This window comes from Camelus dromedarius, chromosome 32 (assembly GCF_036321535.1).
Source record: "Camelus dromedarius isolate mCamDro1 chromosome 32, mCamDro1.pat, whole genome shotgun sequence".
In the NCBI taxonomy this organism is placed as follows: Eukaryota; Metazoa; Chordata; class Mammalia; order Artiodactyla; family Camelidae; genus Camelus; species Camelus dromedarius.
Window position 1 is genome coordinate 9760687 of NC_087467.1, and position 16136 is coordinate 9776822.

The 16136-nt window shown below is 35.9% G+C and overlaps 1 protein-coding gene across 1 annotated transcript in view; it reads left to right on the forward strand.

Moving 5' to 3' along the window:
* The window catches only part of DSC1 (desmocollin 1), a 265006-nt gene extending 253260 nt beyond the window's left edge, over window positions 1-11746 (forward strand). The window contains exons 13-19 of the mRNA XM_010977197.3: window positions 997-1256; window positions 1407-1549; window positions 7312-7524; window positions 7913-8155; window positions 9565-9686; window positions 10402-10656; window positions 11536-11746. Of these exons, the coding sequence (XP_010975499.2) occupies window positions 997-1256; window positions 1407-1549; window positions 7312-7524; window positions 7913-8155; window positions 9565-9686; window positions 10402-10656; window positions 11536-11733 (1434 nt within the window). The 3' untranslated portion in view covers window positions 11734-11746. The remainder of the gene's footprint in view (window positions 1-996; window positions 1257-1406; window positions 1550-7311; window positions 7525-7912; window positions 8156-9564; window positions 9687-10401; window positions 10657-11535) is intronic.
* Window positions 11747-16136: the final 4390 nt, after the last annotated feature.

A 16136-nucleotide genomic window follows, 5' to 3' on the forward strand; every position in this document is an offset into this window, starting at 1 on the left:
TCAGATTAGACTTTCAGCACTCTGTAATGCATTTTATAAGACACACCATTTACCGAATATTCAGCAGCTTTTCCCATTAATCCCACTGTATTTGGGGTAACCAGTGCTTTGGGATTTTTAAAATTTAATTGCAATTACTGGCTTCAAGAATGATTAACTGAACTTGTGTTCTTTCTGAGTCCTTCTACCCACAGCCCTCACTAACCTCTTGCATCTTTCCTCATTAATTTCTTGGAGACAGTCTATTTTCTTAGAAGTGATATGTATAAATTTTTCCTTCCTCGTAAGATTTTTAGAAAATGTCCCTTCATTATAATATTGCCAATTCTTTTTCTCTTTCTTTTTATTTATTTCTTTATTAAAATTTTTTTCTAGATTTATTTCTCCTTTTTTTTGTTATTTTGATAGAGTTTCATCTTTAATCATTTAACGGTTGCTTCAGGAGTCTTTCTGATTATTCAATTCAGGACCAAGCACTTCAATGAGGAATTAACAAATTCAAATACGATGTACTTTGAAAAGGTGCTGCTTGATATTAAATCTTTTGACTCAGATCCTCAGAGTAACTGCTCCATTATAGTCAAATTTCACATCCTAGTAGTCTATCTAATTATTTTACATACTTAGAGGGATTTTCACTGTCATCCCATTTGATAAGTAATAAAATAATGAGAAATAGTCTATTTGAATTTATTCAAACACTTATCTGTATTTCTATTAATATCTAAACTTGTAATAAAAAAAATGAAGGCAGGACCTTCCTAAAGGAAAGTGAAAATAAAAATTGATTAAATCTTAAAATCAACAATTTTGCATTCGATAGTGTTTGTCACTCTAGGAAGCTAATTATTAGTCGTTAACTCTAGTAGCAGCAACTTTTGGTAAAATTTTATACACAAAAATCATATTCCCTTTCGTGCTACAGCTTGGCATCATACTTATGTCTTCCATGTGCAGTGTTAAATATTGACTCATTAAGGTATGTTCGTTGAACAGCCCCTGAACTATGAAGCCAGTGACCAAGTTGTTTTGCAAGTTGGTGTTCTTAACGAAGCACAATTCTCTAGAGCGCCAAACTCACAAGCTCCTACTATGTGCACTGCAACTGTCACTGTTAAAGTTAAAGACACTGATGAGGGCCCTGAATGCCAACCGCCAGTAAAAGTTATTCAGAGTAAAGACGGCCTCCCAGAGGGCAAAGAGCTCCTTGGATACAAAGCATTAGATCCGGAAAAGCGCAGTAGTGAGGGCTTAAGGTAATGTATTTTCATAATTTCCTTCTTTTTAATTGCAATAATAATTGATTTCTAACTGGGGGAAATTCTGTGTATTTTTCAGAATGACAGATTTTTGAGATTATGTCCACTTTTTGGTTTGAGCATTTACATTTGGTTTCTAAAAATTAGGTATAAGAAGATAAAAGATGAAGGTAACTGGTTTGAAATTAACGAACACACTGGTGACTTGAAAACTGTAAAAACTCTAGACAGAGAATCAAAATTTGTAAAAAACAACCAATACAATGTTTCCGTGATGGCAATGGATGCAGGTAAGTGCCATTTTCTAGAAATAAAATAAAAATATAGAATGTATTTTTAAGGAAATCTTGGGATTAAATTTAAATTTGCTTATTTCCAGATCAAAATGTCATGCAAACAGTTTGCATTATGATTGCTTAATTTATTAGAAACTACCCAATTTAGGTCCCAGTGCATCAGTAATGCAAAATTTGGAGGCGATGAATGGCCAAAATCCAAGTTTCAAGTCCCTGTCATTTGATTTCTGCCCCGGGTACAGTGGCTTCATCAAGGATCTCTATTTTTCTCAGGGGGACAGATTTAGATTATTATGAGTTGAACTTGCTGAAAGGATTCAACCCACCTAAAACAGATGGGTTCGGATAGGTTTGTTCTGACCTGCTCTTAATGAGGAACAAATCGTCTATCCTGTTTCCTAAAGACATGGTCAAACGATGATTTTGAAAGTCTTTTGCAGAGATTTGCAATCATTCTCCAAGGTTAATTCTAGAACCTGGATGGTGAAGAATTATCCTTCAAATGTCCTAAAATAGTGATCTCAAAACCCTTTTGAGCATACTCCCGTAGGATATCAATCTTTTTTTAATACGAACCTTTGCAGTATAAGCCCTGTCAGTTGGCTTTTCTTTTTGTCATGCAAGTGCCTGACTTAAGCTTTGCTTCAGAAGGGCTTCAGGGACGGCTATCTCAAATAACCCATTTCCAGCCACGTAACCAGGTCAAAAGCCAGGCTGACCCCCTACCCCATCTCCCCAGGCATTTTTGTTTTAGAGATCTTGGTTGATTTCAACAACTGACCCTTTGGGCTGCTTGTTTTTTCCTCTTCCTTTGTGCTTTAAATTCCTGCCCTTGTGTTTTAAATTTGTCCATAAAGAGTGAGCCTTTGAAACCCTAACCACCTCCCCCACCTCAATCAAAGCAGAATCCCAGGCGTCACACCTTTTCCACCCTTCCCTGCCCCATCCCCCACAAACTTGCTCTTGTTGTGTGGCCCCATGTGTGCGATGTAATTTCCAGGATTTGTAAGTAATAAACCTTTTTTTATTTCTTCAAAGTTTTCTAATGGTTATTGCTGAGTGCATCTTGCAATCCAAATAACAAGGGCCAGTTCAGCCACAACCTTGGTTATTGATAGGCTGAGACCAGCCCACAACCACCTCCATATATTTACTAGTATGTTTATTTGTATATAAGTAGTATGATGCTAATGAATACATCATAAAAATAGGTGTTAAAAGAGGATGATAAAAATATGAATAGAAGTCATAATATGGCATTCCATCACACCAATTACACACCCACTCGGGGTAAATTTCCGTAAGTGATAAAGATGAATATAAACTTGGGCCTTCCTGACAAAACCTATGTTTTTGACTATCTGTTTAATCCAAGATGGTTTCCACTATTTTTATGATTAGCATTTTTTTGTATGTTCAAACAAACAAGATGGTACAGCAGTGCTGTGGTATTTTGCTACAGAAACATTCAATTTTTTTAGAAGGAATGAGTGAGTGTGTGAATAAACACGTATCAAATCCCTTAGAAATAAACAAAAGTTGAAAGTAAGTCATGAAATGGCTCATTTATTCATTTTGCTCCCTGACGTTCTAATAATAAAGACAAATGTTTTTCTCACATATTATACCCGTGCTTGTTTTGATAGTTTTACAATAAAAGCCGCATCTACTAAAAAAAATGCTTCTGTGATAAGAGACAAAGGTTAAACTAATGAAGGTGCTGCTGCTTCCAATTTATATGAAAAGGGAAGCCAGTTCATCCACATCGGTCCCATTCAGGTCTTGTTTTCTCTTTCCTTACTTCCTCCCTCAGCCTTGGTCTATTCCTGTTGCCTTGGGATGGAAATTCCATGTTGCACATCATAATTGGTGAGATGACCAAGCAGTTTGAAAGAACTATTCCCATGAGCCAAAAATACTTAGGTTTCAAAATCTGTAAAACAACCTCAGTGTGACTATTGTCACTTTCTCATCTGCACATGACCTTCCTTTCCTCTTGATACCTCCCACGTAATCTTTGTATGTAATTCCTTCAATACAGGTAGGGAAAAAAAACTGCTAAAGAATGGGGGAAACCTGTTGCCACTACTTTATAATTTTGGTGATTTGCTGCCTCTTTATAAGCAAAAGTGAGTCTGGTCAGGAACACAATTACAGTGTCAAACAAAGGTTTATATTTATTTACAGACTCATTCCACAAGTGGTGGTAGTCTCTTAAGTTCCAAGTAGTGGACCATGAAAACTAGGGTTCATAAGACAAGGTCAAATTTTCACATGATATCAATGAAGGGATTATTATAGTCTCATAAAAGATTCTTCGGTATGAAAACTTCCCCTGTTAAAGGATGTATCGATATCACAAGAAATGGAAATCAGTTGAGTTGCCCAGATTAAAGGGTAAAGGGGGGAGATTTCATGGAAATGCAGAAGCTTGGTGATAGAAAAATGACATACTCTTTGGAGAGATGGAAAATATGGAGGACAGAGATAAAATAAACTAACTTTGTCTCTTGGTGCTAAAAGAATGTCTGTCAGTACAGTGGTCGTAGTACAAACCAATGAAACGCCGAATCTAAACTTGGTGAATCTATGTCCCAGGCTCCTGGAGAACCTAAGTGTGTTCAAGAAGCAAAGATAAGGGTGTTACAAATTTTAGTGGAAGACCAAATATGATGACATGAAGGATTTTGTTTATTTGAACTTTAATCCATTTAATATGTGTTTCCAATGGCCAAATATATAAGTAATTAATTGTATTTCCATGAGTGTTTAGTTTTGATGCTCATAATTATTTCAAGATGATCTAGATAGTCTAGGTTTCTTAGAATCCAATTTATGTCATTGTATTTTCTGTGTCAATTCTGTCAGTCAGGCTGGTTTCCCAGCTTTCACTCTAGAAAGCACTGTCTTATACACCCTCCACTTAGAATAGCATTGCCCTCCTGTTTGAAATTCAGGCCCCTCCACTTCTTCAAACAAATGGCAATGACAGCTTCTGTGATGGTTCTCACCAGTCTTTGCTCAGTTCTTCTCTGAATACCTTTTAAGCCCTCCTTCCCTGGGAGTGATCTGTTCATTATTACAGGTGATGCGTCTTCTCTATAAAAGTGCTTTCATTGTTCCTCGTGTATATTCTTTCCCTCTAACTAGACCAGTTATGAGCTCATTTTCATATAATGACCCCTCTTCTCTGCTAGAACATCCTTTAACTAAGCATCCGGTAGAGATTTTGGCATGTTTGCTTCATGCACATACTGATATTTGTCATTCCCTCCGTTGTTTGAGAACCCTGGGAATTTCCAGGTCCCGGCTGTGAAATTCACTACCAAGCCCTTTACAAGTTCACACGTATAATAGGTGCTTGGAACAATTAGTTTTAATGTAGAAACTTGAGTTCGAAAGTTTACAAAATGCTTTGTTATATTTGGCTGTAAAAAGAATTTTCTTAAAATAAATATTCAAGGGTTGTCATGTGAAAGAAGTAAACATTTTATGTGTATAATCCAGAAAGAACATGAACAAACTATTGGAAATGGTTAGAAGACATATTATAGCTTGCTAAGAAAGAACCTGAAAACTTTCTAATGATTAATTAAAGAGCTCTGTGCATGGAGTGGGCTGGTTCAGGATGTAGTGAACTTCCGGTCCCTGGAAACATTTCTTTAATGATGGGGAACTCTTGCTTTTCAGAGTCTTTTTGTTGATGAATAAATTTAGATTTTAGTTAACCTAAGATGTACTTTCTAGCCCTGAGATTGTGACGTTCCTTACTCACTGATATTTGGCATTTGCTTCTGTGCTTAATTTAAAATAGGGTTTAGAAGTAGACAGACAATTGCCTTTTCACAATTTTCAGCTATTATCAGTGATTACTTATCTTTTTGCTGTATTTCCCAGAAGTAAGGTAAAAATTGCAATCAGCCTTTGGTAGTAGTAGAAGTCATCTAGGCTAATGCTTTGTTTTCAGCTCTGGCTTTGACTACCATCCATTTTAACAATTTCAAGCATTTCACTTTTAACACCATGCTTAAAACAGAGACTGTGATAGAAAATAATCATTTATGTAGTAAATTCTGGTTGAATAATATGGGATTAAACGAGTTGATTTGCCTCTGGATGACTGCCCAATTTATTAGAATTTTAAAGTGTGATTTCTATTTTTTCTTAAAGAGAAATAGTTCTCTGCTTAAACTTAAAAAACTAAAATCATAGCATACATGTTGACTTATATATAGTACCTGTAACTACATATTTTTAATTTTTAAAAATGGTTCTTTTCTTCTTTATTTACCTCTTTGTTGGTTTTGAAGCCGTTATTTGTATTCAGATTTATTTACAAATTTATGGCAGTACCAAAATGTTTATATGCTATTTCAGATTTTTTTTTTGTAATAAAAGCTGTATCTCCCTTTTATTTCAAGATATTGTAAAACTTGTTCACATTGAATAACTTTTAAATAGCTATATACAGCAGTTACCTTATGTAATAATTAATTTAAAAGTTACTTTGAATAAATTATTTTTAGTTATTCAACAGGAAAAAATTCACTGAAATACACTACATGGTATGGCTTCATTGTTACAGATTACATTTTCATGTGATATATGGTAGTCTTTATGATAATAAATCTAACAAATACACACCAAAATTTATATCAGCATTCAAAGCCAAAAAAAAAAATTTCCTCAGGTATTTTTATGTTTATGTCAATTTTGAAAGCTTACCATTATAGTACTATATTATTTTGTCACAAATGGTAAAATTTGAACATGTTTTCTAAACTTCAGTATCTCTTAAACACCAACAATGGGTACTATTTTAATTGAAAATGTTTATTGAGATTTATATGTAAAGCATTAGGCCAATGATAATGGAGATCTAGAGATCAGAGTAAGAGTTTCTATTTTTAAGAACCTATTACTTGAATTAGGGTGGAAGGTACAACTTTTTTATGGCTTATTCAATTAATTTTCTTAAGTATAAATAATAAGTGCATTATGTTCAGTGGGTTCGTATTAAGTTTTAAGTGAGCTGAGAAGTACTGGGCAGATCACTGGGCTCTCAAGATGAAAACAACTTAGTCTCTAGGACGAACATGTTTGCAGTTCAGCTTATGAGCCCATGATGTAGCAAGGGCTCTGAGAAATCACAGGAGAATATGGCCACCATTGTCCATGGAAGTCACGGCCAGCTTCATGAGGAGGTGGTATTTGAATGCATTCTCCAAAAGATAGTAAGGTTTTGTCAGGCAAAGAGGTGGAGAAAAGTATTCCCAGCAAAGGCAAGAGAAGGTACCAAAGCTGCCAGGAAGGAGTGTACCTACTGGGTTTGACGAGCAGTTTCACAAAAAAAGTTTAAACAAAGAGTACACGAGGGAAAGGTCAGGAAAAGAAGGCAAGGACGTGATTATGACCGAATGTGAAGTGTGTGTATTTTAGTGTATTCAGTATGAATATATGCTCTTCATAAAGAAAGATGTAGGAAATCGATTTTTCTTCTCAGTTGGTTATTCTCTAGTGACATTACTCATACACTCATACCTTTTAGTTTTAAAAAGCCCCTCAGGACACCATCTGCTACAGCTACAAACCTGCAAGGCAGAGTGATGTGCTTGTAACAGCGGTATTTGTGGTTCAGAAAGTGTGTGAAAATCAAGTTCAGACAGCCAGTAGAAAGCAGATGTCAACTGTACATCGTAGAGATCATCAAAACTACATTAAGTGAAGAAATACCCTATTTTTAAAATTTTTTTCAGTTGGCAGATCTTGCACTGGAACATTAGTCGTTCTTCTGGAAGATGATAATGATCACCCACCGCAAATTGACAAAGAAGTGACAATTTGTCGGCATGGTAAGGATTTTGCCGTTCTCGAACCTGTAGATGCAGACGGACCTGAGAATGGGCCACCTTTTCAATTCGTCCTGGTTAATTCTGCCAGCAAACTTTGGACGTTAGAGACAAAAGACGGTATGTAATGATGCTAAATCTTCTATTCAGTAGGAACTTAGGATGCCTGGTGGTCTGGATTTTCACCTTAGTTCATTAAAATAAATAAATGTTAATTTTAGGAAATTATTTTTTGATCCAAGAAAATGGATAATATCTTGCTTTTTAAAGCAATGAATAATGCACTCATGTTAAGTTTAGACTCTGGTTCTGAATATCTTTAAGAAAACATACAAATCTATTTCAATACAGTATTTGAGTAACATTTAAGTACAGGGTAGTCTACTACAAAGAAAGCAATAACAAAGGATTTTCCTGGTTTTTCAAGAAATCAAAAGTCATTTCAATATTGCTATTGAAAAGTTGTATCTATATATATATATATATATTCTGTCTTTTTTTCCCATAGGTAAAACTGCCATTCTTCGTGAACGGCAAAATCTTGATTATGACTATTACTCTGTGCCTATCCAAATAAAAGACAGACATGGTCTTGCTGCCACATACACGTTATCAGTGAGAGTATGTGACTGTACTACTCCCACTGATTGTAGAATGACTACTAAACTTCCAAGAGATATCACGCCATCAAATGTAATACTTGGAAGATGGGCTATTCTTGCCATGGTGCTGGGTTCTGCATTGTTGTTATGTAAGTACAATTATCTAGAATGTGTTAGCAAAAAGTGTCATCAAACATTTTTTAAAATGTACGCCAATTCTTTCTATCAATGACATTTATAACCTTTGGTAAATGTGTCCTTCTAAAAAGCTTGTGTGTACCCTATGGTTTGGGGTTTTGAGTCGTAGAAAAATAAACCTATCAGTAAGAGCAGATTATATCTAAAGTAATTTTCAAAGGTGTAACCTCAGTTCTTCCAATAATTAGCCATGAGATGCTGAGTAAATCATTTCCGCTTCTTTGAGCTCATTTTTCTATATGTAAAATGAAGAAGTTAGATAAAATTAACATTAAGATTCCCTCACAAACAAAAATATTATCCTCTTTCAACCAGCCAGATTCATGCAGTGAACACACACAAAGCATTAGTGAAAAGGGTAGTTTAAAAATTTACCTAGATGTTTATGCTCAACGTTATTAATGTAAATTAATGAAGTGATTTAGCATACATCTTAAGAAGACTCCAATGTCGGGGTAATTAGGCTTTTTTATTTTCTAATGGAGGTACTGGGGGTTGAACCCTTCCACTGGGCTATACCCTCCCTCCTCAGGAAAACTCCAGTGTACAGGGAATGGTCATGTGGTGAGCCACTAAGGAAAAGTACATGGATGCAGAGAATCCTAAGATTTTGCATTCTGCAAGCTGTTTTTTTTTTTGGGAGATGTAAAAGTGATGGAAATCATTGCCCACACTTCTACCCTCCCCCGCTCACTTCCTCCTTCTCTTCTTTCCTTCTTTCTTTCCTTCCTTATCCCCTTTTCCCTTCCTTCCTCCCTTTTTTTTGAACAATCTATTTGACTACATACAGCCTATTTGCATTTACACACTTTTCCCATAGTCTTTACTCTATCTGGATTCAGTGAGTGGAGTTTCAGGTTAAACTGGATATTCCTCTTAGCATTTAAAGTATGTTTTCAAAACCAGGCACTGTCTCTATGTGATTGCTTTTACTGTTTAATTTATGCCTGATATTCTTTGTTTTATGATTCTAAGATCTTTGAGTGCCTTGTGTGTGGATTTGAAACACCAATAATACTACCTTAAATTCCAATCAACTGAAGTTACCATTTCAGTGTGGAGGAAAGAAGGGGCACATTAAGTTAATTCTGGACCTGGGAAGACACCTATTGATAAACTATGTTCACATTATTCTTCTTGTGTTTTACTGATTCGTTTCTTCTTTAGCCTAATAACATAATCTCACTAAGACAGGGATGGCCTGTATACAAATACAACTGTTAATATTCTGTTTGAAATTTATGGAACAAATTTTTTTAAGTTCTGTGAAGAAGCGTTTAAAAATATCATACAATTCAAATGATTTTATATATACCAGCATGAAAAAATGCTATTTTGCTTACATATTTTTGCTTTTTAGGTGTTCTGTTTACGTGTTTCTGTGTTACTGCTAAGAAAGCAGTAAAGAAATGTTTTCCCGAAGATGTAGCCCAGCAAAACTTAATTGTATCAAACACTGAAGGACCCGGAGAGGAAGTGATGGTAAATCAGATTTCTCTTTCCTTTGTTTGCTGGTTCAATGATGACAGTTGATTATTACATAAAATAGTAATAATAATAACAGCTTTTGCTTTCAGAGCACTAACTACCCTGAGCAGAGTTCCAGAGGACCCGTATATGTTAATTCATTTCAGTTTCATAATTCTATTATATTAGTTTCCCAGGACTGCTGTAACAAAGTACCACAAACTGAGTAACTTAAATAGAAATTTATTGTCTCATGGTTCTGAAGGCTAGAAATTAGAGATCAAGGTGTTGGCAGAGCCGTGATCCCTCTGAAGGTGCTACGGGAGAATCTATTCCAGGTCTCCCTCCTAGCTTCCGGGAGTTCCTTGGCTTATGACAGCATAAATCAAATCTTTGTATGGGATTCTGTGTGTGTGGGTGCATCTGTGTCAAGTTCCCCCTTTTGGATTAAGGACCCACCTTAATTGAGTATGATCTTATCTTAATTTAGCTACTTATAACTCTAGTGACCCTATCTTTGAATCAGATCACATTCTGAGGCACTGAGGGTTAGGACTTAACATCTGAATTTTGGGGTGACATAATGTAACCTCTCGCAACTATGATTCGGGTACTGTTATTATCCTGATTTTCTGTATGGGGAACTGAGAGGCATAGCTGCTAAGTGAGTTGCCTATGGTGGGAAATGTTCATTTCAATTTGATTTATTCATTTATAACTCTATTTTTAGGAAGCAAATATTAAACTCCCCACACAGACGTCCAACATTTGTGACACAAACATATCTGTTGGCACACTTGGTGGCCAGGGTGTCAAAACACAGCAAAGTTTTGAGATGGTCAAAGGCGGCTACACTTTGGATTCCAGCAAAGGAGGTGGACATCAGACCATGGAATCAGTCAAGGGCGTAGGACAGGGAGGAATGGACACCGGCAGATACACATACACTGAATGGCACAGCTTCACCCAACCTCGGCTTGGCGAAGTAAGTGCTGGTGTCTTCAAGTTCATATTATATGAAAGTTGAACACACTTACAATTCAGGATTTCCCAAAAGTTTTACTCCTCATCAATCTAGGACTCCATGCCTTTTTAGTGTTGAAGTATCATACAGGTGGATGTCAGGTCCAAGTCCAAAGAGAAAAATGATCTTGTAAAGTTCAATGTTTAAAATAAGATTTACAAAACTGTATCTAGGAGTGGTGTATGTAAGCATCCTGTACTTTAGGAAGTGTAAAAAGACTGACTGTCTTCCCTAAACGTTACCAGGAAGATCCCTCGGAGTGAAATATTTGTTGTAGAATGATGCACGGATCACAAATTATAAACAGTTTTAGTGTATTGAATCCTCCGTGTGGTTATAAAATCCTATCACCATCCACTGAACAGACTGTTAAGCTTTTATTTTGGGTTTTAGTTCCTTATTTTATATTCAGATCAATCTATATAGATTAATAGTAGCCAGTTTAATATGTTACATTATTATATATAATAGTGTGTAAACGTAAGAATCATAGCCGATGTTGGTTTGCCCCAAATATGTGAAAAAAGTTGCAAAGACACATTTCAACCACACAGATCTTGTATTTAAATGGGAAATTGTAAGGTAGGGGTGCAATGTGTGTGTGTAGCTTTAACTTTCAAAAATGTGTTCACTAGGAGCATTTATATATTTGCTATATTTTAAGAATGAATATAATACAGACCAATCATGTGCATTTTTTATATGTAGGAATCCATTAGAGGACACACTCTGATTAAAAATTAAACAGTAAAAGGTAAATCAAAGACATTATTTTTAATGCTAATATGTTTAGGTGTTTTTTAAAAAAATAATAATAAAATGTGCTCTTTTTCGATACAGAAGGTGTACCTGTGTGGCCAGAACGAGGAGCATAAGCATTCTGAAGACTACGTTCGCTCTTATAACTATGAAGGGAAAGGCTCTGTGGCCGGCTCGGTGGGCTGCTGCAGCGATCGGCAGGAAGACGAGGGGCTTGAGTTTCTGGATCATCTGGAACCCAAATTTAGGACGCTAGCAAAGACATGTATAAACAAATAAGTGTGCCTTTTAATAGAGTAACATCCACAAATGCTTGTGTAGGAGTTTATTGAATGTAATTTGATGGCAGCATCTGCTAATGTGTTTGTTGATTGGGGGTAAGCTTCCAGTCATGTATAGATAAGGACACTGTAAGTATGACGCGCCCCTAAATTCCCCTTGTCCGAGATAACGTCCATGTCCTTTAGAAGTAAACGTTTCACTTGTTAATTTCCTTTTCTATACATGTATATACTGCCCTTTCCAGGACTGTCCTAATGTGCTTTCTTCTACCTTCTATTTGGAATTTTATGTCACTTTGTATGCTCTGGAAGAGTATGTGGGAGAGCTGTGGACTGTGGAGGCTAATGAAAAACACATTTTTATTTTAGGTGAAAATTAAATATTTTCTTCAAAATCTTGGGGAGAATTATGCTTTTGTTGGTCTTTGGTGCCAGAGAACTGCTTCCTCTACCCGAGCGGCTATGTGCTGAAGGATTTTTTTTTAAGTACTCTCTGATGCAGTCTTCGATTCGGTGAATCAGAGCTCATTTCTTACTAAACTTTCCACCCTGCGGAGGTGCTCCCAGCTCGATCCTGGGATCTCTGTCCGTGTGGATGTGTTACTAATTAAGTTCCTACAGCTTCTAGAATTATTTGGAAAGACAGGGATCAGAACGAGCAAGCTCACGGCAATTTGAGCTGCAGAGATTTTGTAAGGATCACGTGAGAGGATTTCCATGAAAGAATTGCAACCTTGATGCCCGTGGGTTGACTGAAATCCACAGATCTGTTTTGTTTGCCCACTATGATGTATTATTACTTTTTAAAAATGTAAATACCTTGGCAAAAGGACATACCTTCTCTAGTTTGACGCAGACCCACTGTCTTCAAGCATTTGTGAAAACTAGCCCAGCAGGCATCAGGCTGGCAACCCTGATATGCTTAGCCCTTTGAATATGCTAACAATTAAATAACCATCCATACTGGAACTTAATACTCAGGCTACACTGGTAATCACTTTCAAAAAATGTTAAATCAGAAAACATGTCTGTCATTATATATTAAAAAATTGAAATCTATTAAAGCAATTTTTACCAAACTTTTGTTGAATGATAGATAAATGAATGAAAACATGAGTTAATAAATTATTTTGAATATATAACATTTTAAAAGGATATTATATTTTATTAATTTAGAAACAGGCCGTATATTTAAATATTTTAATAGTTTTTTTGTGCCAAACTGTATAGATTTATAAACATTAACAGTATATATCACAAGGAAATTTCTTACTCAGACAAAAAACATTTTTTTTTTTAATCTATTAGCTAGTTAACCTTTGAAAAAAATAAGTGGCTGATTTTCTTAAATTTTGTGATCTATCTCCTTATTCTTAGTCACAGTTTCTAAGTAAAGGTGTTTCTTGATATGAAATCAGATATTAGTGGAATAAAAAAGTTTTAATAAGTAAAATTTTCATTTTATAAGCTGTCCACAATGTGTGATTTTTATAACCATTGTCAGTAAAATAATTTTGGAGAGTAATGCAATTTCTGAATTTCTGTTTTCTGATGTACATGTTACTCTGACAATGATACCAGTTTTGAAATTTAAAAATATAGTATTAAAATTTGAGAAATATATCATAATACCATACTAAGCTGTATTCTTGAATGTAGGTGCAGAATGTTTGCTGAGCAATTAAAAATCATTAGCTGAGCATTAACCTACATGTGTTTGTTTATGTCTTCATAGTTTCTAAGTTTGTTCAAGTATGAAAGAGAAAATTTATCTGAACATAAAGTATAATTAAAGGCCAAAGGAAGATTTCTCAGTCAGCAAGAGAAGACATGCTTAAAGTATTACCAGAATTATTAGAAAATGTGGGAGATAAATTAGTGTTAAGCAATTTTGACTATTTAAAATGTTTTCAAAATATCGTTAAAATTTATCTCACAGGGGAATTATGACTGCCTTTTAATTTATTTTGAAAACTCACAGTCATTCGCTGTTTATACTCCAGATTAAATGTTAATTGTATGATCTGATAAAATTTACGAAACTTTGCTGGACTTCTTACAAATTTAGTTTGTTAGTAGGACATTGTATTATACGGATTATTTCATGTAAGTTAATTGTTAGTTAATTATCAGTAAGTTAATCATTCTGAATTGTTTTTCAATAATTAAATCTATAGTTAGGGAAAATATACAATTAAAGCTTTCTTATCTTGATCCAGATTTCAAACTATTTCATGCGAAAAAATTCCATGGAAACACCAAGATAGATGAAAATTGATATAATTATTATAATTGCACTCCCTTTAATACTTCGTTTGCTGAGCTTTTAATTCCTTCTCAGTTTATTAAAACTGTTTTGTAAAGTTTGATATCTATGCATATGTTTACTTTTAGAGAATAGATAGAGTAATTACAACACTTTGCTCAGATAACAAATTACAGAGGCACGTATCAAAGCCAGTAGGCTCATGGAAGACTTGAAGTCTTTCCCCTCCACAGGGAAACAGGGAAGGCTCCCAAAGCAAAGAGGAAAAAGACATTCTAAGTGGTGTAGGAGTAAGGATTCCCAAACTAAACGAAGCCCAAAACAACCAGCCAAAACCAAAATGAAACCAGCAAAAACCAAGACCTACTAGAGTTCTAAGAAACACGATTTGGAAACCCCTGTTAGGGAGGATGGGCTGGAGAGCGCGTATTGCTGGAAGACGAGTGAACCTGGGCTGGGTGAGAGACGAGGGGTGAAACACAGCAGTGAACCTGGAGCCTGACGTGGGGTGAGGGTGGGGCAGGGGCAGCGTGTCTAGGATGACTCCCCGCTTCCTTCTTGAGTAAGTGGGAGGATGGTGAAACCATTCACCACAAGGAGGGGAAAAGCAAAGCAGTTTTGTTATGGGAAGATGATGGCTTCAGTTCGGGATATTTCGAACCCGAGGTATTTATGAGAGTTCCAGGAGGGCACTTCCTGTCTCAAAGTTGGCAAGAAAGAACACACTTGATAATCCTCACCTCCACCTGGCACGCTTTATTACCTAATATCCATGTAGTCCATCCCGAATACGGAAGCTCATTTAGGGCAGGGACCACTTTTCAGTCTTCTAAGTAACTAGTGGTGTAAATCCTTCTTTCTGTATGAATATTCAAAGCATCTTTCCTCTGCTCAGTGAGGACTGGCTAGACATTCCCTCTTACACCCCTTTCTTTCCCTCCCTCCCAATGTCCATGCTCCTCGCCCCCACTCTAGGCTCTAGGGTTTTGTTATGGAAAATCAATCAGTAATATGATAGTAAGGATTACTATTGGGTGAAGTAAATAAGATGAATGTGGAAAAGAAGGATCTGAATTGTATTTCAATGAGTTTGTTATGAAATAAAAGAAGAGATGAGAAAAAAGGAAGAGCTCAGAGAATGAGGAAGTGGTTAAGTTTATGTGGGGATGGTTGCTGTTGAGAAATAGAAAATGAAAAGTAGGGAAAACGTACATTCAAATTTTCAGGAAGCTGCAGGAAATTGTATAAAGGATACTCAGAAGGTTAGTCACAGGCAGAAAACATTTTAAAGATGGTTGCTGTGTATTAAGAATACCCGCCTGAAGAGGCTAGTGTCAGGGAAGTGAAAATTTCCCCCTCTACCCTCTTGAGTTCTAGTGGCCGGACTAATAATAAAAATGACACAAGGCAGATGAACAGGAGAAAAAAAAAAACAAGCTTTAATTTGTGTGCCCGGAGGTCTCATGGAAATGAGACCTAAGATGTGGACAAAGCACATAGCTTTTATACTTTTTTAGACAAAAAAACAAGAAATTTATGAGGAATTGACAGAACAAAGAAACTTCAGTTTTGGGTGCCCCATTAGTGAAGAATCTAAACAGAGTCTGGGCTTAGGGTAGTAAAGATGTCACAAAGTTTGTTTATAAAGACGTCTCAGCTCAAATTCCCCGTCTCTGGCTCTAAGGGTGTCTGTCTACCTCCAGATGCAGGGACATTTATTTCCTGCTTGCAGGGAGACAGAAAGGAAGGTTAGAGTGTCCCTCTTGTGCTGCTGTTTCTTAAGTAACTTTAATCTGAAATAATCAATATGCCATTGTGGAATATTTTGAGGTGGCCTGCCCTGAGCCCCAACCCTAGAGAAGGTTTGATGTACTTGAACAGGTTTTTGTTTTACTGACTGTGTTTCCTAGAAAGTCCACTCTGCTGGGGCAAGACGTGGGTTGGGTCGGCTAAAAACAGTAACACAGCGGCTGGCAGGGTTAATGTTTGGGGAATGATTGGATTTGTACGGGTTGGTTTTTTTTTCAGTTTTATTGAGGTATAATTGACAAAATTTATATACATAAGGCATACATTGTGAAGATTTAATATACATTTATAAAATGATTATTAGAATCAGGTTGGGGGAGGGTATA